The sequence below is a fragment of the Ochotona curzoniae genome, unplaced genomic scaffold (assembly GCF_017591425.1).
Source record: "Ochotona curzoniae isolate NIBS_2020 unplaced genomic scaffold, NIBS_Ocur_1.0 contig_2861, whole genome shotgun sequence".
Taxonomy (NCBI): domain Eukaryota; kingdom Metazoa; phylum Chordata; class Mammalia; order Lagomorpha; family Ochotonidae; genus Ochotona; species Ochotona curzoniae.
In genome coordinates, this window is record NW_024465620.1 from 2,951,691 (window position 1) to 2,976,767 (window position 25,077).

Sequence of the window (25,077 nt, forward strand, 5' to 3'; positions counted from 1 at the left end):
TCCTGGCCGGCCGCACGGGAGGCCAATCGAACGCCGCGCCCTGGACCGGTTGCCCAATCGGCGAGAGGGGACTGGCCGCATCCCTGCCAGCAACCAATCAGGAGCGGCCTTGGGCCAAGAGCGATTTGCCGCAGGAGCAATGATGGCCCTATATTCGGGGCACGGGGGCGGGCCGGCGCCAGAGACGAGAAGAGAGGAGGGGAGGCCTCCTCCGCCGCCGCCATCTTGGACCGGGCCCGGTCAGCTTCCGCGGAGCCATCGGCCAGACGCCGCGGCCTGCCTTGAGCCCCGACCCCCGTCGTCAGACCAGCCCCGGGCCCTCTGCCCCCACGCCCCGCTCCCGCTCCGCGCCGCTAGCGCCATAGCGCCCGGGCCCGGGGCGCGAGGAAGAGGCGGCGGGCGCTCGCCTCCCCCGCCTGTCGCGATACGCTCCTCGGCGGCGGTGCCAGCTCCCGTGGTGAGCGCGTCAGGCTCGGCTGGGCCGGACCCCTTCCCTCCCCGCCCCGGGCTCCGGGCGGGCGGGGGCGGCCCCTCGCGCGTCCGGAACGCCTGGCCGGGCGCCCTCCCGGAGGGGTGCGCGGCGCCCGCCCCTCCGGCTGCAAGGATGGAGGCGCCCTGGCTCAGGTGCCCGCGCTCTCGGTGCCGGCGGAGCGGGGAGCGGGGCGGGGGGCCGGCCCTGCGGGACCCCAAGGTGTGTGCACCCGCAGCGCCCCGGGAGCAGGGTCCTGGGGTACCCCCGGCGTGTGCCCGGAGCTCCCCTGGGGCCAGTGTGCAGGCCGGGGTCGCAGGGACCCGGGGCCTTTCTTGGGGCAAACTTCCCGCGCGCTCCTCTCGCGGACACCCGTTTGCCTCGCAGCTCGCTCCGTCCGGCTTTTGTTATTTGAAGGGAAGGTCTGGGGGCGGAGTGGCCGTGGACAGCCGGCAGGTGCGGCTCCGGGCCACGGGGTCCTGGACGCCCCGGAGAGTCTTGGCATAGAGGGGGTCCCTGCTGCATCTCGGGGGCGCCCCCACCCGCAAGCTCTGCGGCCGGACACCCCAGGGTGCTCACTGTCCCCGGGGAGCGGCCTGTCCAGGGTGGGAGCCTGTGGGGAGAGGGCTGCGTACCTCTGCCCTGCACAGCTCAGCCCCACCGCCCCCTGCGTTGAGTGCTGTACGGAGGGGGGTGTGGGCGTGTGGCTGGGAGCGCTGGCTGACTGGTTTGGGGGTGCTCGGGAGGGTCCTGTGGGCAGCTGCTGCGGGGTGTGAGGTGCAGGCAGCCCCTTGAGTGGGTGCTGCTCCAGAGACCCACCCCTGCGTGGCTGGTCGGGCACTGCTGTCCCCGGGTCCAGTCACTGCCCCTTCCAGTGCTGGCTCTGGGCTGGGGACTGCCAGTCCTGCTGGCCCGGCATGGGGCTGCACAACATCCTCCACAGGCCTCCCCTACTGGTCTGTGCCCCTCCTAGCCCTGCGGGGGCACACTGGCTCTGGTAGGGCATGCACCCTTGCCCCTCTAGCCTGGGTCCCTGTGGGGTAGCTGAGGACTGGCTGGGGCTAGCTGGTGTGAGGGCCACGCGTCTCTGCACAGGCCTGGTCTGGCCCTCTCTAAGCCCCTCCTAGCCCCTCTTGGCCTGCGGCTGTTGGTCCTCGGGGTGCAGCCCTGCCTCCTGGGCAGCCATGCCCTCCCTGGGCTGGGGCGCCGCCTGGCACTTCCTGCGCTCGGTCTGCATTCCTGTTGCACCTGCTGGGGGACCTAGGGAGTCCTTAGTGCGTGCTGCCGCTGCCGGGGCCCAGGTGCTTCCCACTGTCCTGTCCAGGCGAGCTTTCTCTTTGCTCCCACACGTCTCAGGTCCTCCCATCTGACCCCAGAGCAAGCCATTCCAGAAGTTTTCAGGGGTGTCACCTTTCAGGTCGGGGACTGCCCTGTGTCCTCGGGTCTCGAAAGGGCCTGTGGGAGAAGATGGTGAGGTCCCCGAGGTGTGTACTCTGCCCTGGATTTAGGCCTGAAGGCCACCTGGGCTTGGTGTGTGCAGGCTCTGTGCAAGAGGCCGCGTCCCTGTGTCCTCTGTCGCCTGCCTGGTCTCTGCAGGAGGTGGCTCTGCCCGTGCCCTGCACTGCCCGTGCCCTGCACTGCCCGTGCCCTGGGGAGAGGGGACTGCCCACCTGCTGTTCCTTCCTGGACCAGGCACTGGGCAGCAAGGGAGTTGAGGGGGGACCGGCTGTGTGTCCAGGCAGTGACCACGTCGTCCCCCTCTGTCCTGTGCCCGCCCCAAGCAGCGCCCCGCGGGGACAGTGCCGACCCCTGCCCGTCTGCCGCAGTGGCCGTCTCCAGGGGAGCATGAAGAGAGCGCGTCCGTAGGGCAGGGACCATGGCGGACAAGCGCAAGCTCCAAGGTACGGGGCTGACCTGGGCTGGCTGCGGCAGCTGCGCCCTGGCCCGGGTCCCGGCCCCTGACGCCTGCTTCCCCCGGCAGGTGAGATTGACCGCTGCCTCAAGAAGGTGTCCGAGGGCGTGGAGCAATTTGAGGATATCTGGCAGAAGGTACGGCTGTGGCCCTGGAAGCCCGGGTCCCGGGGCAGTGCGGATCCTGCCCTGACCCCACGTTCTCCGTTCCTCAGCTCCACAATGCGGCCAACGCGAACCAGAAAGAAAAGTATGAGGCTGACCTAAAGAAGGAGATTAAGAAGCTGCAAGTGAGGGGGCCGGGGGCCGGACTCTCGTGTCCTGCGGGTGGGGGGACCGGGAGAGCGGACTGCTGGGTCCCAGGGAGCAGAGGGAGCCGGGGCCTCCTGCCGGCCCTGGGGCCAACGCGTGCTGCTCCCCGCGCAGCGGCTGAGGGACCAGATCAAGACATGGGTCGCGTCCAACGAGATCAAGGACAAGAGGCAGCTCATCGACAACCGCAAGCTCATCGAGACGGTAGGTGCCCGGGGCGGGCAGGGGCACGGGCCACGGCTGACCCTCGGCGGCCGCTCTCCACCAGCTGCGCTCTCCACAGCAAATGGAACGGTTCAAAGTTGTGGAGCGAGAGACCAAAACCAAAGCTTACAGCAAGGAGGGCCTGGGCCTGGCCCAGAAGGTGGACCCTGCCCAGAAGGAGAAGGAGGAGGTCGGCCAGTGGCTCACGGTGAGCGGGGTGGAGGAGAGGAGGTGAGCGCGGGGCCCGGCTCTCCCCCGCACGAGCGCTGCCTCACGGCCTTCCTCTCTCCCCAGAATACCATTGACACCCTAAACATGCAGGTGGACCAGTTTGAGAGCGAAGTGGAGTCACTGTCAGTGCAGACGCGCAAGAAGAAAGGCGACAAGGATGTGAGTGGGGAGCCCTGTGGCCCACAGGCTGGCGACTGGGTGTGGGAGCAAGGCTGAGGCCCAGAGAAGATTCCAGAAAGGGACTCGGTGTGCTCCTGATGGCGCAGGAGCTGCGGGGGCCGCGGGCGGGGAGGGGCAGGTCAGGGATCCGTGAAGAGGGGAGTTGGGGCAGGCGAAGGAGGCAGGCGCCCCACAGAGACAAAGATGGGGGAGTGGGGTGTGTCTGCACCCCACCAGGGGCAGGGCTGCTGGGCAGGCTTGGAGGAGCCCTGGGGCGGGGCAGGGGGTGGCGCCTGCGCCCCTGAGCCTGGCCCTGGGCTCGCCAGCAGAAGCAGGACCGCATCGAGGGCCTGAAGCGGCACATCGAGAAGCACCGCTACCACGTGCGCATGCTCGAGACCATCCTGCGCATGCTGGACAACGATTCCATCCTCGTGGACGCCATCCGCAAGATCAAGGACGACGTGGAGTACTACGTCGACTCCTCCCAGGACCCCGACTTCGAGGAGAACGAGTTCCTCTACGACGACCTGGACCTCGAGGACATTCGTGAGGCCCCGGGGTGGGCCCGTGGACGGCAGCGGGGGCCGGGGGGCGACGCGGCCAGCTAAGCACCCTGCCCTGCCCCCACAGCACAGGCGCTGGTCGCCACCTCCCCCCCGAGCCACAGCCACATGGAGGACGAGATCTTCAACCAGTCCAGCAGCACACCCACCTCCACCACCTCCAGCTCCCCCATTCCCCCCAGCCCGGCCAACTGCACCACGGTGAGGCCCCCGAGGGCCTGGGCTCGGCTGGCTGAGGGGCCTGCCTGCTGCTGGGGGTCTGTGGGAGAGGTGGGGCAGGTGGGGGTGCTCAGAGCAGGGCTCTCGGGGAGGCCAAGGAAGGCGTTCGGGTGCCGGGGCAGAGGCCCTGGACGTCACAGCCTTCTGCCTCGCCGTGTCCGCTCAGGAGAACTCGGAAGATGACAAGAAGAGGGGCCGCTCGACGGACAGTGAGGTCAGCCAGGTGGGTCTGGGCAGGCTGGGTTCCAGCAGGCTTCCCAAGCTGCTGAGCGGGCAGGGGGAGACGAGGCCAGCCGTGACCACACAGCCTGGGCAGTGACGTGAGCCACATGGGCCGGGCTCTACGCCCTGCGGAGGGGGTCCCTGTGCCCACAGCACTTGGCAGGGCTGTCTCAGGCTGGTGCAGACAGGGCAGGCCAGGCCCAGAGGCTGCTGAAGGTGGGCAGCAGGGTGGCCCGTGGAGGCAGTGGGCAGCGGCAGCCAGGCTCAGCTCTCATTGGTGCTTCTCATGCCATGGGGGCACCTCCCTGTGGGCTCTTCATGGCCTTGGTGGCATCAGTCTGTGTGCCATGCCACTTGTGACAGGCTACAGAGGGTCCCTCGCTGTCCCCGTGGTGGTCTGACAGCTGGGTTGTTGGCACACCCCCATGTGGCCCGGAGCTAGGCAGGCTAGATGCCATGTGGGTGTTTGAAGCCTGGGGCTGGCCCCGGGCACTCCTTTGCCCGCTGCCTGCTGGGCCTTCACCCTGGACTCTTCCCTGCAGTCTCCAGCCAAGAATGGCTCGAAGCCTGTGCACAGCACCCAGCAGCCGCAGTCCCCCGCTGTGCCGCCCGCCTACTCCGGCCCCCCGCCTGCTGCCCCTGGCAACAACGGGGTCCCTACGCCAGCAGCACCAGCCAGCACCCTGGGGCCCAAGGCCAGTCCCGCCCCCAGCCACAACGCCGGTACTCCTGCCCCCTATGCCCAGGCCGTGGCTCCCTCAGCGCCCAGCGGGCCCAGCTCCTCCCAGCCCCGGCCCCCCAGTGTGCAGCCAAGTGGGGGCGCTGGCGCAGGCAGTGCTGGCGGCAGTAGCGGGACTGGTGGAGGTGCTGGCAAGCAGAATGGTGCCACCAGTAAGTGCAGCCGTGGCCGGGGAACTGGGAAGGGTGGGCAGCAGCCCGCAGCCCCTGACTGTCCCCGTTCCCCCAGGTTACAGCTCAGTTGTGGCGGACAGCCCCGCAGAGGCAGCTCTGGGCAGCAGTGGGGGCAGCAGCGCCAGCAGCCAGGCCCTGGGTGCCCCTTCAGGCCCCCACAACCCCCCACCCAGCGCCTCGTGAGTGTCCTGGCCAGCGCGGGGAGCGGGGCAGGGCGGAAGGCTTCAGGCACGGTGGCCCCAAGTGGAGCGGCCAGCTCTGCCCACTGGCTGGGTGTCGGGTACCTGTGCGCTCCCAGCCGGGACATGTGGGCAGCTTGTTCTGGCTGAGGTGGGCCAGGCCTTCCTCTCTGGCCCTGGAGGGGCAGCCCCTCGGAGCCCCCCATGCATGTCCTGGTTCCCCAGCCTGAGCTGCGCTCCTGTCCACCCTCCCCCAGGAAGGAGCCCAGCGCAGCAGCCCCAGCAGTGGCAGGGGGCGTCGCCCCAGGCTCAGGGAACACCTCAGGGGGGCCCAGCCTGCTGGTGCCACTGTCCGTGAACCCTCCCAGCTCCCCGACGCCCAGCTTCAGCGAGGCCAAGGCTGCCGGTGCTCTCCTCAACGGGCCCCCCCAGTTCACTGCCGCCCCGGAGATCAAGGCGAGTTGGCGGCCCCGCTCAGCTCACCCTCTGGACGTGTCTGCCCACCTCTCCCCCTCAGCGGGCCCTGTGGCGCTGGGTGCCTACTCAACCTCGGCCCCGTGCCCTCACGTGAGCCACGCTGCTGTCAGCTTGCTGCGAGCTGGCGCCTGCCTCACTGTCCCCTCTGGGAGGGGTGCTGATCTCCCTGCGTCTGACCCTTGGCCTGGAGAGGGGGAGGCATCCCAGTGAACTACCAGGAGAGAGAGAGGGAGAGAGTGTGTGTGTGCGCGCGTGTGGCACGCACACCCTCCCGCAGGCCTGTAGGGCGGGTGCATCCAGGCTTCAGCGCAGCCCCTCGCCCTCCCCAGGCCCCCGAGCCACTGAGCTCTCTCAAGTCCATGGCGGAGCGAGCAGCCCTCAGCTCTGGCATCGAGGACCCTGTGCCAACGCTGCACCTCACGGAGCGAGGTGAGGGCGGGGGGCGGCGCGGGGCAGGGCCGGAGCACAGCCGGTCGGTGCGCGGCCACTGAGGCCACCTGCCCCCGCACAGACATCCTCCTGGGCAGCACCTCGGCGCCCCCGGCCTCGGCCCAGCCACCGCTGCAGCTCTCGGAGGTCAACATCCCGCTGTCGCTGGGCGTGTGTCCCTTGGGGCCCGTGCCCCTCAGTAAGGAGCAGCTGTACCAGCAGGCCATGGAGGAGGCCGCCTGGCACCACATGCCACACCCCTCCGACTCGGAGCGCATCCGGTGAGCGTCTGCGGGGAGATGCCCGGAGTGGGGGACCGGCCTGCATGCCCCGCACTGACCCTGTGTGCCCCCACAGGCAGTACCTCCCCAGGAACCCCTGCCCCACGCCCCCCTACCACCACCAGATGCCGCCCCCGCACTCGGACACAGTGGAGTTCTACCAGCGCCTGTCCACGGAGACGCTCTTCTTCATCTTCTACTACCTGGAGGTGAGCAGTCCGCTCCAGGCGGAGGGAGCTGCAGCCGCTTCCTGTCCCGCCCCTGGGCTGCAGGCCATGCCTCCCCCACGGCAGCCTTGCGTGGTCAGGCTGGCACCCTCCTGGCTCCGCACTGGGCGGGCTTGGGGCTGCCCGCTCTGCTGGCCAGAGGCCACACGGCCCGCCACGCTGCTCTCCCCTCACGCTGGCTTCTCCCCAGGGCACCAAGGCACAGTACCTGGCAGCCAAGGCGCTGAAGAAGCAGTCGTGGCGGTTCCACACCAAGTACATGATGTGGTTCCAGAGGCACGAGGAGCCCAAGACCATCACCGACGAGTTCGAGCAGGTGAGGCCCTGGCTGCAGCCCTGCCTGCGCGTGGCCCGTCCTCCCCCAGTGCCCGTGGGCAGCCGTGTGCCCCGGGGTGAGCTCCCCTCCAGCTGTGACCCCCCCAGTGCCCCTCCTTGCTGCCGGGGGCCGGGGGCGGTGTGAGGGTCAGCCGGCCTGTCGTGCCAGCGGTGCTCCTGGGGGCCCTGAGCTCGCGCTGCCCGCCGGCTGGCGCTCCCTGACCGCCTGCGCCCCCCCAGGGCACCTACATCTACTTCGACTACGAGAAGTGGGGCCAGCGCAAGAAGGAAGGCTTCACCTTCGAGTACCGCTACCTGGAGGACCGGGACCTCCAGTGACGCGGGCCCTCCCCGCATGCTCCCGCCCGGCCCAGCGAGGGCGCCACCCTGGACTGGGGCACCCCTCCCCGGCAGCAGGAGGGGGCTGGGGCCCGCCGCCTCCGCCCCGCCCTGCTCCCTCCCCTCCCCAGCGAGGGACATTTTTTGGTAAACCTATTTTCATTTTGGAAAATATTTATGAATAAATAGTTTTCTATGACGGCTGGCCGCAGCCTCCCTGAGCCCCTCAGAAGGGGGTGGGCTGGGGGGCCTGGCCGCGGGCACGCCGTGCCAGCTGCGGGTGGTACTGGGAGTTATACTGTCGCCGCCGCTCGTCCAGCTCCTCTTGGTCCTCGGCCGGCCCCTGCGGGACCTGGCCCCGCACCCGCGCCAGCAGGGCCTCCGCCCGCGCCCGCTCCGCTGCCTCCCGCCGCAGACGCTCCGCTCGCAGCTGGGCCAGGGACGGGGGCCTGGGGAGAAGAGGCCTGTCAGAAAACCGGGGCCCCTCCGTCCTGCTGCCCCCACTGCAAGCAGCCACCTGGTGTCGGGGTGCAGGGGCCCACGTGCTGCGGCTGGCACCCAGCTGGCCCTCTGCGCAGCCAGCCCCCAAGGGCACAGCCCTGCTCTGCCAGCCAGGCGGGCCAAGCCCCCCAACACGCCCCCCCCAGAGCCGCCCTCCTTACCCAGGGGGCCGCTGGCTGCTGGGCCGCTCCTTCCTGCCCTTGCTGCTGAGGGCATCCTGGTCACCGCTGTGTCGCCGCTTCCTGCCCAGCTGCTTCTGCATCTCCCGCAGGGGGTCCAGGTGGCTCTTGACCTTCTCGTCCGGGGCCGGGCCGGCAGGGGGGGTCCTGCGCCCCGGGGGCAGCTGGTACCAGGGCGGCTGCGTCTGGGCCTCGGCCGCGCTCTGGCCCAGGTACGTCAGGATGCCCAGCGCCTTCTCCTGCCGCTCCTGTGGCAGAACCCGGGCTGAAGCCTCCTCCAGGCGGGCCGCCCGCGCCCACCGCCCCTCACCTCCTCCCCGCGGGGTCTCCCCGCGCCCGCAGCCCCTCACCTCCTCCCCGCGCCCACCGCCCCTCACCTTCTCCTGTCGCTGCTCCTCCTCGTGGTCCTTGTTGCCGCTGCTCACCGCGCCTTTGCCCTCCAGCAGCTCCCGGAACAGGTCCACCGGCCCGGCCGCCTTGGGCTCGGGCAGCGCCTGCTGCCGCCTGGCTCTGCTCCGCAGCAGCTCGGTGCGCGCCTGGGGGGCAGGGACGGGCCACACGTCAGCCCCTGGACACTGGACACTGGACACGGGGTCCGGGCAGGCGCAGTGACCCCACATCAGATGGAACACAGACCCCGGCACATTCCCACTCGGCTGACACTCGCCGGGTCTGTTTATGCAACTTTCAGTCTTTTTTAAGTCCTGGCCTCACACACACCGGGTTCCGTATGGGCGCCAGCTCTAATCCCGGCAGCTCCACTTCCCATGCAGCTCCCTGCCTGCGGCCTGGGAAAGCAGTGCAGGACGGCCCAAAGCCTGGGGACCTGCACCGCCCGGGAGACCAGAGGCTCCTGGCTCCTGGCTTCGGACTGGCTCAGCTCCAGCCACCAGGCCACTTGAGGAGTGAACCAGCAGACGGAAGATCTTTCTCTCTGTATATCTGACTTTTCAATTAAAAAAAAAAAAAAAAAACCTTTTATTAAGAGTTCTTTTGCAAGACACAGTTGAGAGACAGACAGATCCTGCACCCACTGCTCACAGGGCACGACGGCAGCGTGGTCGCTCCCGGGCCCGAACCCGCGGAGGGGCAGGGCCAGCGCTCCTTCCCGGGCCCCGAACCCGCGGAGGGACAGGGCCAGCGCTCCCTCCGGGCCCCGAACCCGCGGAGGGGCAGGGCCAGCGCTCCCGGGCCCCGAACCCGCGGAGGGACAGGGCCAGCGCTCCCTCCGGGCCCCGAACCCGCGGAGGGGCAGGGCCAGCGCTCCCTCCGGGCCCCGAACCCGCGGAGGGGCAGGGCCAGCGCTCCCTCCGGGCCCCGAACCCGCGGAGGGACAGGGCCAGCGCTCCCTCCGGGCCCCGAACCCGCGGAGGGGCAGGGCCAGCGCTCCCGGGCCCCGAACCCGCGGAGGGACAGGGCCAGCGCTCCCTCCGGGCCCCGAACCCGCGGAGGGGCAGGGCCAGCGCTCCCTCCGGGCCCCGAACCCGCGGAGGGGCAGGGCCAGCGCTCCCTCCGGGCCCCGAACCCGCGGAGGGACAGGGCCAGCGCTCCCTCCGGGCCCCGAACCCGCGGAGGGACAGGGCCAGCGCTCCTTCCCGGGCCCCGAACCCGCGGAGGGGCAGGGCCAGCGCTCCCTCCCGGGCCCCGAACCCGCGCCAGCGCTCCCGCCCGGCCCGCACCTCCGTCTCCGCCAGCAGCGCCCTCCGCTCCCGCTCCCGCTCCTCCTCCCGGGCCCGCGCCTCGTCGCGCCGCACACGGGCCACATTGTCCTTGTTGCGGACGTGCCAACTCTTCTTCGGCAAGATGTTCATGGCGCCGCCGCCGCCGCCGCCGCGCACTGACGGGCGCGCCCGCCTCCCCGCGCTTCCGCTCGGCCTAGGGGCGGGCTCGCTTCCTGTTGTGCCTGCCTCGCCCGCCGATTGGTCCTCGATGAATCAGCCCGCCCCCGGCCTGCAGCGACAGGCGATTGGCTAAGGCGTCTTCTTAGCCACGGCGACGTTGCCTAGCGACCGCGCCCCGCCTAGAGAGTCAATCACGGCTGACCCCGCCCCCGACGCAGAGAGAACGGCCTCCGATTGGCCGGCGGGCACGTCACGTTAGCTCTCCCGCACGTGGACCGACTTGCTGGAAGGACAGGCTTTGCACTGGGCGTGTTTTTATTGATGCGGGAAAGAGGGATGCTGGGGGACGGGGGACAGGGGCGCTGGGGGGCCGAGGGGCTGGGGGGCGGGGGAACCGGGAAGCTGGGGAGTCGGGGTGCAGGGGTGCAGGGGCGCAGGGGGGCGGGGGCAGGACCAGGGCGCCCTCTGGACCCCGGCGCTCACCCCTGGGCCGCGCTCAGCGCCACGGCGCGCTGCGCCAGGAAGACTTTGTTCTGCGCCTCCTGCGGGCAGAGGGCGAGGGGTGAGGCGGGCAGGGGCGAGGGGCGAGGGGCGAGGGGGCCGCCCGGGGAGCCGAGCCCCGCTCACCGTCTGGATCTGCCGCTGCAGCTCCGAGATGAGGCGCCCGTACGAGTTGGCCACGGCCACGGTGTAGGCCAGCAGGATGCTGCGGGGACGGGGTGGCCCGTGAGCGGCCGAGCAGGGGGACCGCACCCCGCGCCCCGCGCCCCCGCGCCCCGCACCTGCACACCAGCAGCAGGGGCACGGCGAACGCCTGCGTGCCCAGGAAGAAGAGGAAGTCCTGGGTGGCCTGCGGGAGGCCCTCGATGGCCCGCGGGATCTGCGCCCACATGGACGGGAGGTCGCGGAAGGGCCCGCACGGCCTGGACGGCGGGATGCTGCGGGCAGAGGGGCCGTGATGCGGGCGCGGCGGGGCGGTCTGCTCGCCGCGGGGCGCGCCCTCACACGCACAGGAAGATGCTGTAGAGCACCGGCACCGCCGACACGGCCAGGCCCAGCAGCAGCACCAGCGGGAAGAAGAAGTTGGCGGTGGAGGCGCGGAAGGTGCGCGAGGCCGGCGAGCAGGTGGCGAAGAGCGTCACCTGCGGGCGGAAGGGGCGGGGTCTGCGGCCTGGCCCGGAAGTCGGGCTGCCCCGAGCGTCCCCGCTGCGCACCTTCTTCTGGTAGAAGAGCAGCAGGAACTTGGCCGTGTTGAGCAGCGGCAGCAAAGGGCAGAAGAAGGTGCCCACCCAGACCACCGTCTGCGCGTAGATGAGCCCCAGCACCTCGCTGGGCACCTCGAACTCCAGGGTCCCCGCCAGGCGGCCCAGGGCGCCGGGGCAGCGGGCGCACAGCAGCCTGCGGGGCGGGGCCGGTGAGCGGCGGGGCCGGGCTGCTGCGCCAGCCAATGGGAGAGCAGCGCGCCGGGGGCGGGGCAGGGTGAGGGCGTGGCCGCCGGCCTCCGCCTCCCGCCAGCCAATCGGAGGGGAGTGCGTCGGAGGCGGGGACAGACTGGAGGCGTGGCCGCCGGGCCTTCCCAGCCCCCTGCACCCCGCTAGCCAATCGGAGGGGAGTGCGTTGGAGGCGGGGCAGAGCGAGGGCGTGGCCGCCGGGTATTTCCCGCCCCCAGGACCCCGCCAGCCAATCGAAGGGGAGTGCGTCGGGGGCGGGGCCAGAGGGACGTTCCTGCCACATCGTCGCGTGGGTGTGGCCTGTGATCGGCCTCGCCAGGGCGGGGCCAGAGCAGTGGGAGGGGCCTGCGTGGGCGGGCTTTCAGGTTGGGGGTGTGTCCGGGGCGGGGCCACGGCGGGGGCGGGGCTCACTTGCGAGGGAACTGGACGAGCAGCGTGACGGCCAGGCCGGTCAGCAGGTCGAAGAGCAGCAGCTTGTACATTTCCTGGCCCACCCGGGTCTCCCAGCACTGCGGGAGCGAACACGTCGGAAGGGCCTCCTCCAGGCCCGTGGAGTCCACATTCCACACTCCTGTCCCCCGCGCCTGGACCCCAGGCCCAGCGACCCCACACTCCCTCCCACGCCTGGACCCCAGGCCCACCGACTCCACACTCCCTCCCACGCCTGGACCCTCAGCCTTGCTGATCCCACACTCCATCCCATGCCTGGACCCCCAGGCCCACCCACCCCACACTCCCTCCCACGCCTGCACCCCCAGGCCCACCCACCCCACACTCCCTCCCACGCCTGGACCCCCAGGCCCACCGACCCCACACTCCCTCCCACGCCTGCACCCCCAGGCCCAGCGACCCCACACTCCCTCCCACGCCTGCACCCCCAGGCCCACTGACCCCACACTCCCTCCCACGCCTGGACTCCAGGCCCACTGACCCCACACTCCCTCCCACGCCTGGACCCCAGGCCCATGGACCCCACACTCCCTCCCCTCGCCTGGACCCCACACTCGGCCCGCGCCCGCCGGGGTCCCCACCGGAAGCTCCTTGTTGTAGCCGCAGCCCTGGCAGCTCTTGGCCTCGGCGTTGCCGCCGCAGGTGATCTGCGCCCAGAGGGAGAAGAGCAGGACGACCAGCGAGGCGAGGCGCAGGAACACGGTCCTGGGGGAGAGGGGGCGGTGGGCGGCGGCCCCCCGACAGCCCTGGCCCCTGGCGCGCCCACCCGTCCCGGCGGGAACCTCAGCAGGATGAAGACGATCTGGCGGCCCCGCGTGTAGCCCTCCAGGGGGGCGATGAGCTTGAACACCGGGGGCAGCACGAAGTTGACGGCCGAGATGAACGCGGACGGCAGGAAGTTGACCACGAGCTGCAGCAGCGGCGTCTGCTGCACCAGGGGCGTCTCCTACGGGAGCAGGGCGCGCAGGAGGACAGGCCTCGGGGTCCCCTCATAGCCCGCACCCCCGCACCCCTCCCCGGGAACGTGGGTCCCGCACCTGCAGCTGCACGGTGTACCCCGTGGCCCAGTAGACGCCGTAGAAGGCCGCGCCCAGGAGCGCCAGCACCAGCAGGTTGAGCAGCGCGCGCACCGCCCACAGGCGCACCGTCTGGCCCAGCGTGCGCCCCGCGGCCTGGCGCCGCACCACGGCTTCCTCCAGCTCCACCTGGGCCGGGGCAGAGACGCACTTCGGTGCCCCCATCCCGCCGGGTCTCCGCCCAGAGCCCCCTCCTCCAAGGGGGCCGTCATCGGATCCCCCCCACCCGGACCGGGTCCACGCCTTCCCCTGGAACCGGGGCGCCTGCCTGCCTGCTCCCTGCTTGTGGCTGCGCCCTTCGACCCGGGGCGTCCTACCGGCCTCCCCGCCGTCCCGCCCCACTCGCCCGGCGCACCTGCAGCTCATACAGGATCTTGCGTTGGCGCAGCCGCACGTGCACGTCCCCGCGGAGGCCGAAGTCCCAGGCGGTGAACACCCGGTGGCTGTAGCTGGTCAGAGTCCCCGACTCGGCCAGCAGCATCTGCTTCATACCGGACACGGAGCTGCAAGAGGGACAGGGGCATGGCAGGACAGCTTCGGGTGGGAGCGGGGATGGCCTCGCGTGGGAGCGGGGATGGCCGCAGGTGGGAGCTGGGTGCGGGGGCAGTTTCGGGTGGGAGCCAGGTCGGCCCCGGGTGGAGCCAGGACGGCCGCAGGTGGGAGCTGGGTGCAGGGACAGCTTCGGGTGGGAGCCCGGGACGGCTCGACTTGGCCCCACCCCTTGCTGGTGTGGACCCCCCACACCAGGTGACTCCCAGCAGAGGCCTTGTCCCAGCCCTCATGCAGACCTAGGCCCCAGTGGCCAACATGCCCCCCTGGTTACTGCAGTAGCTGCCCCCTCCTCCACCTGCTCAGCCTGAGGCCCCTTCTCCCTGACGCCAGCCCGCAGGGCCTTCCCTCTCTCTCAGATTTATCTATATTTTCTTGAAAGGCAGATCCACAAAGAAGAGACAAAAAGATCTTCCATCTGCTAGTTGACTCCCCCCCCATGACTATATCGGCTGGAGTTGAGCCAATCAGGAGCCTCTTCCAGGTCTCCCACGCAGGTGCAGGGTCCCAGGGCTTTGGGCCGTCCTCGGCTGCTTTCCCAGGCCACAGCAGGGAGCTGGGTGGGAAGCGGAGCGGCTGGGACATGAACTGGCACCCATGTCTGGTGCCGCTGCCTCAGGCAGAGGACTAGCCTGTTGAACCACAGCGCTGGCTCCAGAGCTGTCTCCTTTAAAAGCCAGTAGCAGACCAGCCACGTGTGTGAGCTCCGGAAGCTGCAGCCAGCCCAAGGCAACATCTGCACCCACCTGGCCCCCTCTGCCTGCCACACGAGGCACAAAACCCTCTCCCGCTCACAGACTTTGCTTGAACGCCCCGTGCTCGGTGGGCCTGTGGCAAACAGCCGGCCAGATGCCGCCTGGGATAGCTACGTCCTCACACCGCAGGTCCCGTTGGGGTCCGGGCTCTGCTTCTGAGCCGGCAGGTGCTGGCCCAAGTGCTCGGACCCCTGGCACCCATGTGGGAGGCCCAGCTCTGGCCTGGCCCTGCCCTGGCTGTGGCAGGGAGTGAGCCAGCGGAGGGAAGGCCTCTCTGTCTCAACTCTGCTTTTCAAATAGATACATCTAAAAAAAAAAGTCTCCTTATTTTGGCGCAAACACAAAAGGCCCCACCCCGGGGTGCGCTCACCGGTACAAGATGAGCACGAGGCTGAGGAGGCTGATGGCGAAGGCCGAGCACAGGTAGGGCACGGCCAGGCGCGGGCGGGCCGGGAAGTAGCCGTAGAAGAGGGGGGACCATTCCAGGTAACCCTGCGGGAGAGACGGGCAGGATGGGGGCCGGGGCTGGGCAGGGAGGCCTGCGGGGGGAGACGGGGGCATGGGGGCTGGGCGGGCAACTCCCCTGGACCCTGGCCCTCACCTCTCCGGAGAGTAAGTTGAAGAGCTGGGAGAGGAAGGTGACCAGGCCTTGGGAGCGGGGGTTGTAGGTCCCGCAGGGTGAGGAGGGGTCAGGGGCCGGGGGCCCCGGGGGAGCCCCGTCCAGCCAGGTGGGCAACAGCACCATGCAGACCACCAGCAGCACGGCCAGCAGGTTGAGAAACAGCAGGAAACGCAGAAGCGAGAAGTAGGACTCGGTGCCGGCGCCGAACTGTCCTGCAGGGGGCGGCCGAGAGACGGTGGCCAGCGGCCGGATTGGGGCCGAATCCTCACCCACCACCCCACATCAGCGCTCGTGCCCCCAGGACGCCCCTCGCACCCCCGATCCTCTTCAGGGTCCATGCCCAGGGCTTCAGCCTGTGGATGCACTTCCTCGTCTTCTCCCGGGACCCGCGGAGCAGCCTGGCCCAGCGGGTCGTGCGGGATTCCGAGCCGTGGGCTGTCTGGTCCCAGGCCTGGCTCTGCCTGAGAGGGAAACTGAGTCAGAGGCAGCCCCCAGCGGGGATCGGGGTGGGCAGGGGCAGCTGCCTAGCCACAAGGACACAGCTCAGCTAGGGGCCGCCCAGGACTCCAAGTCCAAGGGCAGGAGCTCCTGGAGGCTGCAGTCAGAGGTAGAGCTGCGAGACAAAGTCCCAGGTGAGAGGGTCCCCTGGGGGCAGGGGCGTCCACTAGCCCCTGCAGCTGCACGCGGGGTTCCGTGCACTTGTCTGGCCACGGTCCAACCAGACAGGGACGCAGAGTGCAAAGGAGGAGGAGGAAAACAGAAACCAAGAAAGGACGGGGGAGGCGGCCGAGCAACTCTGGCACCAGGGGCGGGGTGTGGCACCCGCAGTTCTGACTGAGTGGAGACAGAGAAAGGGGACCCTCAGTCATGGGGGGACAGAGGAAGGAAAAGCTAGCCTGGAGGCCGGCGGGAACAGCTGGGGAGCCCCTGGAGGCTGGCAGGAGCAGCTGGGGAGCCCCCGGAGGCCGGCGGGAGCAGCTGGGGAGCCCCCGGAGGCTGGCAGGAGCAGCTGGGGAGCCCCCGGAGGCCGGCGGGAGCAGCTGGGGAGCCCCTGGAGGCCGGCGGGAGCAGCTGGGGAGCGGACGGGACGGGGACGGGGCTGGGCCCTCACCTGTGCGCCCGGCGGGCCGCCATGGGCCAGGGCAGCGCCCGCGGGGCCTGTGGCTCCTCCAGCTCTGCCGGGGTGGCCGCTGCCGGGGTCTGCCTGCCGCTTCTCTCCTCCTCCCCCTCCAGGGCCCCCCAGGGCGGCACCCCGGGGCCACGGTAGCGCAGGGTGGCAGCACTGGGGAGTTCACTCAGCACAGAGGCCAGAGACTTCCCTGGGCAGGAGAGCAGGGGGCAAGTAAAACCACGGGGACCACAGCTGTCCCCTGCAGAGTCCAGCCCTCCTCCCTCAGACCCAGGGGTGCAGCCCCTCCTCCCTCAGACCCAGGGGTGCAGCCCAGCCCCTCCTCCCTCAGACCCAGCGGTCCAGCCCCTCCTCCCTCACCCCCGGGGTCCAGTCCAGACCCTCTTCCCTCACACCCAGGGGTCCAGCCCCTCCTCCCTCACACCCAGGGGTGCAGCCCCTCCTCCCTCACACCCAGGGGTCCAGCCCCTCCTCCCTCACACCCAGGGGTCCAGCCCAGTTCTTCCTTCCTTGCACCCCGGGGTCCAGCCCCATCTCTTTCCCTCCCTCTCCAACTTTCCCTCAGCCTGAAAGTTGGCTGGCTCTGAGCCCCCCACCTCCTGCGGGGCCCCGCGGGGCCGGCCATTCCCCGGAGGGGCTCCAGGCTCCGGACTCCCAGGCCAGGCTTCCTGCCATGGCCCCCGGGCTCGCTCGCCGCCGTTTCCCGGTTTCCGTCTGCTGGCCAGGGCGGCCGGGGCGGGGACTGGCCCAGGTGAGGGCGGTGCCGAGGCGGGCGTGCCTGCCTCCCCGCGGCCGGAGGGAGGACGGCGGCGGCGCTCAGGTGCGCCCAGACCCCACACGCGCACGAGGCTCCTGGCGCAAGGCTTTATTGGGAAAGATTAACGGTTCCGACAGAGGGCTGAGGGCAGTCGGTGGTCCCCTGCAGGCGCGACCCCGTACCCGCCATGAAGTGATGGGTGGGTGGTCCCTCCATGGCCGAAACACTGATTGCAGGGCGTCAAGTGGAGCAAAACGACACCAGGAGGTCCCCGCCCCGGACCCCTGCAGGCCGGGCATCCTCAGGGGGCATGGGCCCGGGAAGTCCTCCACTCGGCTATGCGTGGCTCTCGGAGGGCCTGGACGGTGGCCCCCGGCCGGGCTGCGGTGGCAGGCAGGGTGGTTGGCTGGGAAAGGGACTCCTCTCCAGGCTCCTGGCCAGCGAGGCCTCCCCCGGCCGGCAGCTCACTCCTCCCGGAGCTTCTCGGCGGCCGGCTCGGCGGCCTGGGGCGGCGCTGCCTTCCTGCGGCCCGGGCCGCCTCCGCCCAGGGCCAGGCCCAGCGCCAGGCAGGCCAGCGCCAGCAGGTGGATGCAGAAGTAGACGGAGGCCCAGTAGCGCAGCGTGTCGCCCATGGACAGCAGCACGAAGCCCATGCACATGTAGTCGTAGGCGCGCATCTTGAAGAACCAGTGCACCCAGTCCCAGGCCTGCTGCCCGCCAGGGCCCAGCCGCCCGCGCAGCGCCGACTCCAGCCGGCTCTCGGCCGCCAGGCACAGCGGCACCGTCAGGAAGCTCAGGTAGTAGCCGGGGTGCAGGCCGTGCCAGTAGGCGCTCAGCAGCATGGTCCAGGCGCTCCTGCAGGGCGGGCTGCGGTCAGCTCAGCTCCAGGGGACCCGGCCGGCCCCCCACTCTGACCCAGGCCCACCCGGCCTTGCTCCAAGCAACAGAGCCTGTCTGGAACCAGGTCGCCCCACTACCTCCTGCTCCCCTTGACCCCAGCCCCAGGAAGCTAAGCTCCCGGCCTTGGGGGTCCGGGCTGGAGACGGGTGTCAGGGGAGGGACTCGGCCAGCTGCCGCCGGAGACCTGGCCGTGCACCCCAGGGCTCTGCCGGGAGTGGACAGCACCCCCTGCCCCCCAGGTGCTGCGAGTGGCCTGCAGGGTGCCCCTGGCGGCAGCAGCGGGCCACACCGCTGATCGCGGCCAGCTGTACCTGCCGACACCCAGGTGTCCACACCAGCCCCGCTCCTGGCCGCCAGAGGAGTCAGGTGTGCGTGTCAGCCTGGCCTCCGCCCTTCCAGCCGCAGGCGTCCCCTTCCCTGGAGGTGCCACCCATGCGTCCTGTCCTCACTGCTTCTCCACAGGTCACCACAAGCCCCCGGTGCTGGGCCACAGCCCGCTTCCCAGACGCCACTGCCGCCTGCTCCCTCCGTCCCCACCTGAGGGCCCCGGGCAGCAGCTCCCCAGGGCGCCCCGGTGCTGTGCAGCTGTAAAGCCGTGTAAGGCTGCTGCCTGCAACGCCAGCGTCCCGCACGGGCACCAGCTCTGTCCATCCCTGTGTACTAACTGCGAGAGCAGCAGCAGACGCCCAGGTACTGTAGCATCCACGTGACAGAGCCAGATGAAGCTCCTGGCTTCAGATCAGCCCGGCTTGGTTCCGGGGTAATGACCCAGCAGATGGAAGAATCTCTCTGTATGTGTGTAACTCTTTTTCAAATAATTCTTCTCCCTGCCTGCGGCCTGGGAGAGCAGTTGAGGACGGCCCAAAGCCTTGGGACCCTGCACCTGTGTGGGAGACCCGAAGAGGCTCCTGGTTCCTGGCTCAGAATCAGCACAGCTCTGGCAGTTGTGTCACTTGGGGAGTGAATAATTGGATGGAAGATCTTCCTCTCTCTCTCTCCTCTCTGTATATCTGATTTTCTAATAAAAATAAATCTTCAAAAAAATTTTAAAAATCACAAGAGGGGTTGCTGTGGTTAGGAAGTTAAGCCTCCAGCATCCCACTTGGGCCCCGGTTCTAATCCCTGTGGCTACACTTCTGATTCCGCTGTTGAGTGCCTGGGACCCTGCACCCACGACAGAGACCTGGAGGAAGCCCCTGACCAGCCCAGCTCTGGTCACTGCAGCGATCTGGGGAGTGACCCTTCTCGCTGTCAGTCTGCCCTTCCAATCAGCAGACAGGACCGATCGTGTTTGATATGACTCACCTGCCAGGCCCTGTTCCTATCTGACCCGAGGCCCGCACGCCGCACGCGGCCAGCAGGAGCCAAGCCTTGACACCCAGATCCTGGGCCCACCTCACGCAAGTAGCTACAGCGGCAAGCTCAGGAAACTACAACTCCCATGAGGCCTGGGGGCACGGCTCCCCGTTAGGGAGCCTGCAGGCCGCCAGGGGCATGCCGGGAAGTGTAGTTCTCGGCTGCTCCCCGCCAGAGCGGGGCTGACGCACCTCAGCACGTAGGAGCGGGTAGGTGCGCTCTTGTAGATGTACTGCGCCAGCCACCACTGCACCGTCATGTTCCAGTACCGCATGCCGTCCCGCACCCGCACGCAGAAGTCCGTGTTGTAGCAGTCGATGTTGCGGATGGTCTCATAGTCATACTCCAGGGAGGCCGCCTTCTCCGGACTGGGGGTGGGGTGAGGGTGGGGACAGACACGCAGCTCAGCCGGGCTCTCCGCCGCCCGCTGCTGTCCCAGCCCGGAGCTCTAAGGGGCCTGCCCGCTGCAGTCCTGGCAGGCTCTGGCCAGGGCCACGGCTCACAATCCTGGGGGCTAGCAGGGACCGGCTGCGGCCCCCTGGCGATCCAGGGAGGACTCCGGGAGGGTCCTGGGTCGCCGGGGGCACGGCGGTTGCTAGGGAAGCAGCATCTGGGAACAAGGTGGCTCTCGGTTGCTAAGGAGATGATCCAGGCCCTGGGAAGGTGGCCAAGTGATCTCTGTTGCTAAGGAAGAGGCATTCCTTAGCAACAAGGACTGGCTGGGATGCTCAGGCAAGCTTTCCAGGTCCCTGTTAAAGCCACCACCAGGAACATGGCAGTTCCCGGGGAAGTGGCACCCCAGCGCCCCTGGCTGTCCCTGGGTGAGGAGCCACCCTGGGGTGGGCGTGGGGCAGACTGAGAGGAGATTTCAATCCCTGCCTGACCTAGGGGAGCAGGACAGACGGGACAATGGCGCCCAGGGGCTGTACCCTAGCCCCTGTCCCCGGGGCCAGGTGGACAGTGGAGTCCCAGGGGCAGAGATGAGGTGACATCTGGGTGCCAGGGGCCAGAATGCCTCAGCACCCAGAGTGCCAGCTGCCAGCTCTGCAGCCTCCCCACCCAGAAGGCACCGGGCAGGGGGCGTGGCAGCAGGGGTCAAGGTCCCCCTGGCTGGAGGGCGGCACAGCCTGGGCCCCATTTCCTCAGCAGCAGCTCACGAGTGCCCTTCCAGGAGCCACAAACAGTGACACTCGCAGCAAAGAAGGGAGGGAAGCCCTGTTGCTAGGGTTAGGGATGCCATATCCCTAGCAACAGGGCGGCTGGGTGACAGCCGCTCCAGCCACTGGGAGCCACCGGCTTTGGGGGTGACACTTCCACGGCAACAGAGGGGTGATGCTGGTTGCTAAGATACCACCCTGGGCCTCCTGGCAGGGGCGGCAGACCAGAGGTGGGGCTGGGAGCTAGCAGCACGGGGTGACGGCCAGGTCCCAGGGGCAGCTGCCCTGCACGGGGTGGGGGGACGGGGCCAAGCCGGCCTGCCAGGGGACGCTCACTAACGCTAAGTGTGGCTGGGGGCCCTGCCTGCTCCCCGCTCTCCTCCCTGCTAGGGGCAGAGCCAGCCCTTGCTGCCGGGGCCTGCCGGGTCGTGGGAAGCCTCCCTCCCGCCGCCTGACCTGCTGGGGGGTGGGCATTGGAGGGTGGGGCCGCCCCCGGCCCGGGCTTTGGCGGCCACGGGGTAGGCCCCGAAGCCGGCAGCAATGCAGCCGCACTCGGCGGCGATCCAGGCCACGTAGAAGCGCATGCGGAAGGCGAAGAAGACCGGGATCATGTAGAAGAGGCGGGCGGGCAGCGGGCGGGCGTAGAAGGCGTCCTCGCGCACGGCCTCCAGCGGGAAGAGGTGCGAGGACAGCAGGAAGAGCAGGCCGAAGAGCGGCGCCGGCCAGGCGCGCCGCAGCAGGGGCCGCAGGCTGGGCACGGCGCCCGGGAAGGGCTGCTCCAGCCAGTCCAGGTAGGTGCGGTAGCGGAAGAAGGGGCCTGCGGAGGGGCAGGGGCAGTCAGCCGCGGGCGGGCAGGTGGGCCAGTGCGGCCCGGCCACTTGGTACCCGCAGCTCCTGGCTGGGTGACCAGCGGGCAGTGGGAGACAGGAGTGAAAACAGGCAAGCCCTGCCCCTTCGGGGCGTCGGGGGTCCCCACCACGGCCACCTGTGTGTTCACACCAGACCACCAGACAGGACTCTGGTGACAAGCAGTGTCTGTCCAGGAGGGCCTGGGGTCGGGTCCCAGCGCCCTGCAGTGAACGCCCCGTACAAGTGCCCACACACGGGGGAGGCCTGGATGGAGCTCTCGGCTCAGCCAGCCTGGCCTTCAGGGAGTGGACACCGTGTGCCCAGAGGCCTTGAGGGCTGAGCAGACGACAGGAGGGGACGCTGCCTCCGCCCGCTCCTGGAAGAGGCCGGCACTGCCCAGGAGCTGCAGGCTGGGGGCACAGGCCAGGCAGGGCTGCGGGCGGGAGGCGTGGAGGGCGGCCCACTCACCGGTCATGATTCCCACGTAGCAGTAGCTGTAGCTGAAGGTCTCCATGAGCGACGGCACTTCGGGCAGCAGCCCCAGCGTGGGCCCCTTGCTGAAGCCAGAGGCCATCTCTTTCCGCTGGGCCAGGTGCAGCTCCTGGACCTCACTGGCCAGGCTCACCAGCTGGGCGAGGAGCAGGCAGAGCCCTGAGGCCTGAGGCACTTCTCTGTGCCCGTTCCCCACCTGCCCAGCAGCCGGAGGGATGCTGGGATCTGCAGCAGGGGCTAAGCGCCCACCCTGCCATGGGCACGTGCTGGGCTGGGCTGGGCTCCACACTCCTCACCCTGCCCTCACCTGCTCCCAGGAGCCCTGCAGCAACACGCCACCCACAGCCCGCCAATGCCAACTTGGCCTGCAGTCTGCCCTTTGCCCCAGCCCTTCCAGAGAGCCACCCACAGCCCCCGGGCATCTCCAACCGAGAACCCCAGGGTGCAGCACGCTCGCCCACCTGCACCCAGAGCAGAGGCGGTCCTGGGCGCTCCCTGCCACGGAGCTCGTGGCACCCCTGTTCCTCAGATCTAGCCCGCGCGACCCCGCAGCCTCCCCAGTTCCTCACTACCTGCAGGACTTGTACCTCTTCCTTCCCGTTCTGTGCCGGCTGCAGCTCTCCCCGGGCAGCAAGGGGGTGCTCAGGCTTGGGGGCAGCTGCTGGCTGCCGCCCCAGCATCGCCACAACCCATCCCATCCCGCCCTGTCCCCGCCTCAGCACCACAGTGGCCACTGGCAAATGGTAAGTGTCTCCCGGCAGCAAAGGAGCCAGCCTCTGACCGCAGCTCTCGGTGCCCCAGGAGCTGCCTGTCCTGGTCCCTCTGGCCACCAGGCCTCGCTGCCGTCCCTCCTGACCTGCCTGCTCCCAGCTCTGCCTTCAGCTGCCTGCCTCTGGCTGAGGCTGCGCCAGGGCCTGGCCCGTCCCCCCAGGAGAGGGGCAGCCAGACCCAGCCCTTCTCCCTGCGTGCTCTGGGCCAAGTCCCTCTGCGCCAGGGCTGGTCTTCCTCCTCTGACTGAAGGAGCAAAGGAGCCCCGGCAGGTGCCAAAAAGGAGAGGTGAAGCCCAGCCCGGGGCTGTGGGACAGGTGCTGTCCTGCCCGCAGGGGGTGTGGGAGATAACTGGCCTCGCCCCATGGGAACGGGAGGGGGAGGGGAGGGCAGGGGCAGCAAGCCCCAGGCTGACCTTGAGTGTCAGCAGCAGTTGCACAGCGTTGGTGAAGGGCGTGGGCGTGGGCAGGCCCAGCAGGCTGAGGGCTCGGAAGAACAGCAGATACGAGAAGGTCCAGGCCAGGGCCAGGGCGTGACAGGAGCTGAGGCAGAGGCAGGAGGCTGGCTGGGCGGACGCCCCTCAGCCCTTACCGGACTGACATCACAGCAGGCTGGCTAGGCGGGCGCCCCCGCAGCCCTCACCCAACCGACACCACAGCAGGAAGGGGTGATGTTGGCACGAAGTGGACATGTGTGGCACCGTGGGACGAGGGGCACGGCCACGCAGGACAGAGCAGGAAATGACCGAAGGGCCCCGATGTGTGGGGGGGACCGCCCTGCCCTCCATCTCAGGCCCCCCCCCCCCCCCCCCCCCGTATGGCCGGGGCAGGACACAGGAGCATGTGGACGGTGGCAGGGCCAGCTGAGCCCTGCCCACGGTCCTGCAGACGTGGACTGGGGTAGACGCGCAGAGGAGCAAGGCGGCTGAGACTTCCCCTCCTCTCCCACTCCGGTTCTCACCAGGGCTGCGCCTGAATGAGGGCCCAGGTCCCCAGGACGGTGACGAGCGAGTGCAGAGTGTGGGGGCCGCAGGTGAAGAGCGTGAGGCCCAGGCCCACGGCCGCTGCCCCCCATCGCTTCAGTCCAGGCCCTGTGGGGGGACGGGGAGAAGGGCCGGCGGGGTGAGCCTGACCCCTGGGCGGCCCCTCCCTTGCATTTTCCACTCACCGAGGGAGGGGGAACCTGACTCACCGGCTTTCTTAAAGAGGAAGCCGATGGGGATGGAGATAAGAAGAACCACGAGATACGTCCACTCCTCGGGCGACATGATCTGCAGAGGGGACAAGGCAGGCGTTCCCGGGGTCTGCGCCCTAGCCCCCTCCTCCTTCCACAGAGCCCCGCCAGCAGCTCCCCTCCTCGGAGAGCCAGGCCTCCTCCACTGGCCACAGGCCCCCCGGCCCGCAGCCCCACAAACTCCAGCTAACCACAAGGCCCCTCCTAGCCCCTTCCCCTCTGACAGCCCTCCTCCCTGCTGCCCAGTCCCGGGGGAGCGGAACCTCGCCCCGCGCATCTCTGGCAGCCGGAGCGCCGGCCGAGCCACAGGCGGTTACGCCACACATGGCGCTGCCGGCGCCCCCGCCCCTGCACCCCGCCGCCCCTGCACCCCACTGCCCCTGCACCCGCAGCCCCCGCCCCTGCCATCCCTGCACCCGCACCCCGCCACCCCGCTGCCCCTGCACCCCGCCGCCCCTGCACCCGCACCCCTCTCCCCTGCACCCCGCTGCCCCTGCACCCGCACCCCTCTCCCCTGCACCCCGCCACCCCTGCCACCCCTCCCCCCTGCACCCCGCCGCCCCTGCCACCCCTGCACCCGCACCCCCCGCCCCTGCAGCGCCCCTGGCTCCCCTCGGCCCACCTGAGCGGCCCTCCCGGGAGGAAGCGGCCAAACAGTCCTGGTCCGCGGCCCGCGCCGCTCGGGCCACGCCTCCCACGCCGCCCCCGCCGCTCTGTGGACGGAGCGCCGAGCACACCACCGGGACCGGGCTAGGCGGCCGCGGGCGGCGCAGATCGGCGGGGCGCTCGGCTCTGCATCCGCCCAGCGAGGGCCCCGCGAGCCCCTAGTACGTGCGGGGCGGGGCCTGCGGGGCGGGGGCGGGGCTGCGGCCCGGAGGGGCGGGGCCTCGCCTCGGGCCGCGGCGGAAGCTGCAGCTCCCAGGGCTTCGGGGCGGGGCCACACACTTCGGCTCGCTCCGTTGACAGCCGACTACGCCAACCACTGTTCGGACGTGGGCGGGGCCACCAGTTCGGCCGAGGGTGGGCGGGGTCACAAGCTTCGGCTTACTTCGGCCAAAGCCGAAGTTGGAGTGCACCGTTGGGATGGAGGCGGGGCCACGAACTTCGGCTCCCTTCGGAGATAGTCGGGTCCGAGCAGCGTCCAGGCTCGGTTTGCCACCTGGAGTGGGCGGCACTCCCGAGGGCCGCGTGGACCCAGGGGTCAGGACAGGGGAATAAACTTCTTTCCCAAATCTTACAACCGCTAAGGGAGTGCTGCGGATGGGCTGGGGCGGAACCTCGACTTCCCGCCGCGCAGAAGTGGCGGGATGACGAGCTTGACCCAGGGGTCGCCATGGGTGGGCCGCGAGCGGGCAGACCCCGCCCGAGAGACACGAAGGCCGGATTTGGGGCTCGGTCGTAGGGCGGGAACCCCTCAGCCAGGTAGCGCGGGCGGCGGAGTGGGCGGGGCCCGGGCTGCAGAAGAGATGGGCGTCGAGAACACCCGAACGCCGACTCGTACGCATTCGGCGGAACCGAGCACACCCGAATGCCGACTCGTGCGCGTTCGGCGGAACCGAG

At 69.8% G+C, this 25,077-nt stretch overlaps 4 protein-coding genes across 9 annotated transcripts; 1 reads left to right on the plus strand and 3 right to left on the minus strand.

The window, feature by feature from the left end:
* Positions 1–204: 204 nt before the first annotated feature.
* CNOT3 (CCR4-NOT transcription complex subunit 3) lies at positions 205–7,583 on the plus strand. Of its 6 annotated transcripts, none has more exons than XM_040978080.1 (18): positions 205–457; positions 2,254–2,370; positions 2,451–2,518; positions 2,596–2,670; positions 2,807–2,896; positions 2,976–3,104; positions 3,218–3,286; positions 3,613–3,835; positions 3,920–4,053; positions 4,238–4,294; positions 4,836–5,184; positions 5,261–5,384; positions 5,642–5,840; positions 6,191–6,290; positions 6,373–6,571; positions 6,648–6,780; positions 6,989–7,114; positions 7,354–7,583. In XM_040978080.1, exons 2-18 carry the CDS (start codon positions 2,346–2,348, stop codon positions 7,450–7,452), a joined length of 2,199 nt encoding a protein of 732 aa, XP_040834014.1. In that variant the 5' UTR covers positions 205–457; positions 2,254–2,345; the 3' UTR covers positions 7,453–7,583. The 6 variants fall into 6 exon arrangements, with proteins under 6 accessions (XP_040834014.1, XP_040834015.1, XP_040834011.1 ...); XM_040978081.1 differs by having other exon boundaries at positions 3,616–3,835; XM_040978077.1 differs by having other exon boundaries at positions 3,191–3,286; positions 7,354–7,582.
* Positions 7,584–7,670: 87 nt separating this feature from the next.
* On the minus strand, positions 7,671–9,954 carry LENG1 (leukocyte receptor cluster member 1). Its single transcript, XM_040978121.1, has 4 exons — positions 9,812–9,954; positions 8,510–8,668; positions 8,115–8,380; positions 7,671–7,901 (listed from the first exon to the last, which is right to left on the minus strand). The coding sequence occupies exons 1-4, from the start codon at positions 9,941–9,943 to the stop codon at positions 7,679–7,681; spliced, it is 780 nt and encodes a 259-aa protein (XP_040834055.1). The 5' UTR covers positions 9,944–9,954; the 3' UTR covers positions 7,671–7,678.
* A 473-nt stretch (positions 9,955–10,427) lies between these two features.
* On the minus strand, positions 10,428–16,978 carry TMC4 (transmembrane channel like 4). Its single transcript, XM_040978234.1, has 15 exons — positions 16,945–16,978; positions 15,988–16,195; positions 15,192–15,337; positions 14,856–15,088; positions 14,625–14,746; positions 13,306–13,453; positions 12,912–13,079; positions 12,657–12,820; positions 12,456–12,579; positions 11,836–11,933; positions 11,188–11,371; positions 10,985–11,115; positions 10,756–10,911; positions 10,601–10,679; positions 10,428–10,515 (listed from the first exon to the last, which is right to left on the minus strand). Exons 1-15 carry the CDS (start codon positions 16,976–16,978, stop codon positions 10,453–10,455), a joined length of 2,058 nt encoding a protein of 685 aa, XP_040834168.1. The 3' UTR covers positions 10,428–10,452.
* MBOAT7 (membrane bound O-acyltransferase domain containing 7) lies at positions 16,861–24,332 on the minus strand. Its single transcript, XM_040978090.1, has 8 exons — positions 24,140–24,332; positions 23,476–23,554; positions 23,245–23,374; positions 22,700–22,826; positions 21,493–21,652; positions 20,632–20,992; positions 19,210–19,386; positions 16,861–17,617 (listed from the first exon to the last, which is right to left on the minus strand). Exons 2-8 carry the CDS (start codon positions 23,549–23,551, stop codon positions 17,227–17,229), a joined length of 1,422 nt encoding a protein of 473 aa, XP_040834024.1. The 5' UTR covers positions 23,552–23,554; positions 24,140–24,332; the 3' UTR covers positions 16,861–17,226.
* Positions 24,333–25,077: the final 745 nt, after the last annotated feature.

Bases quoted from the DNA above. Each gene is read 5' to 3' on its own strand.
- MBOAT7 (XM_040978090.1), bottom strand. From the start codon at position 23,551: ATGTCGCCCGAGGAGTGGACGTATCTCGTGGTTCTTCTTATCTCCATC. The intron at 22,827-23,244 runs GTGAGAACCGGA...CCTCTGCCTCAG, and splicing joins CTCATTCAGGCGCAGCCCTG to CTCCTGTCACGCCCTGGCCC. The intron at 19,387-20,631 runs GTCAGGCGGCGG...CCCCACCCCCAG, and splicing joins CAATGCCCACCCCCCAGCAG to TCCGGAGAAGGCGGCCTCCC.
- TMC4 (XM_040978234.1), bottom strand. From the start codon at position 16,978: ATGGAGGGACCACCCACCCATCACTTCATGGCGG. The intron at 12,580-12,656 runs GTTCCCGCCGGG...CCTCTCCCCCAG, and splicing joins ATCGTCTTCATCCTGCTGAG to GACCGTGTTCCTGCGCCTCG. The intron at 11,372-11,835 runs GTGAGCCCCGCC...CCCGCCCCGCAG, and splicing joins CTCGTCCAGTTCCCTCGCAA to GCTGCTGTGCGCCCGCTGCC.
- LENG1 (XM_040978121.1), bottom strand. From the start codon at position 9,943: ATGAACATCTTGCCGAAGAAGAGTTGGCACGTCCGCAACAAGGACAAT. The intron at 8,669-9,811 runs GTGCGGGCCGGG...CCTGCCCCCCAG, and splicing joins CGCTGCTGGCGGAGACGGAG to GCGCGCACCGAGCTGCTGCG. The intron at 8,381-8,509 runs GTGAGGGGCGGT...GTTCTGCCACAG, and splicing joins AGGAGCAGCGACAGGAGAAG to GAGCGGCAGGAGAAGGCGCT.
- CNOT3 (XM_040978077.1), top strand. From the start codon at position 2,346: ATGGCGGACAAGCGCAAGCTCCAAG. The intron at 2,671-2,806 runs GTGAGGGGGCCG...CTCCCCGCGCAG, and splicing joins AGGAGATTAAGAAGCTGCAA to CGGCTGAGGGACCAGATCAA. The intron at 4,295-4,835 runs GTGGGTCTGGGC...TCTTCCCTGCAG, and splicing joins CGGACAGTGAGGTCAGCCAG to TCTCCAGCCAAGAATGGCTC.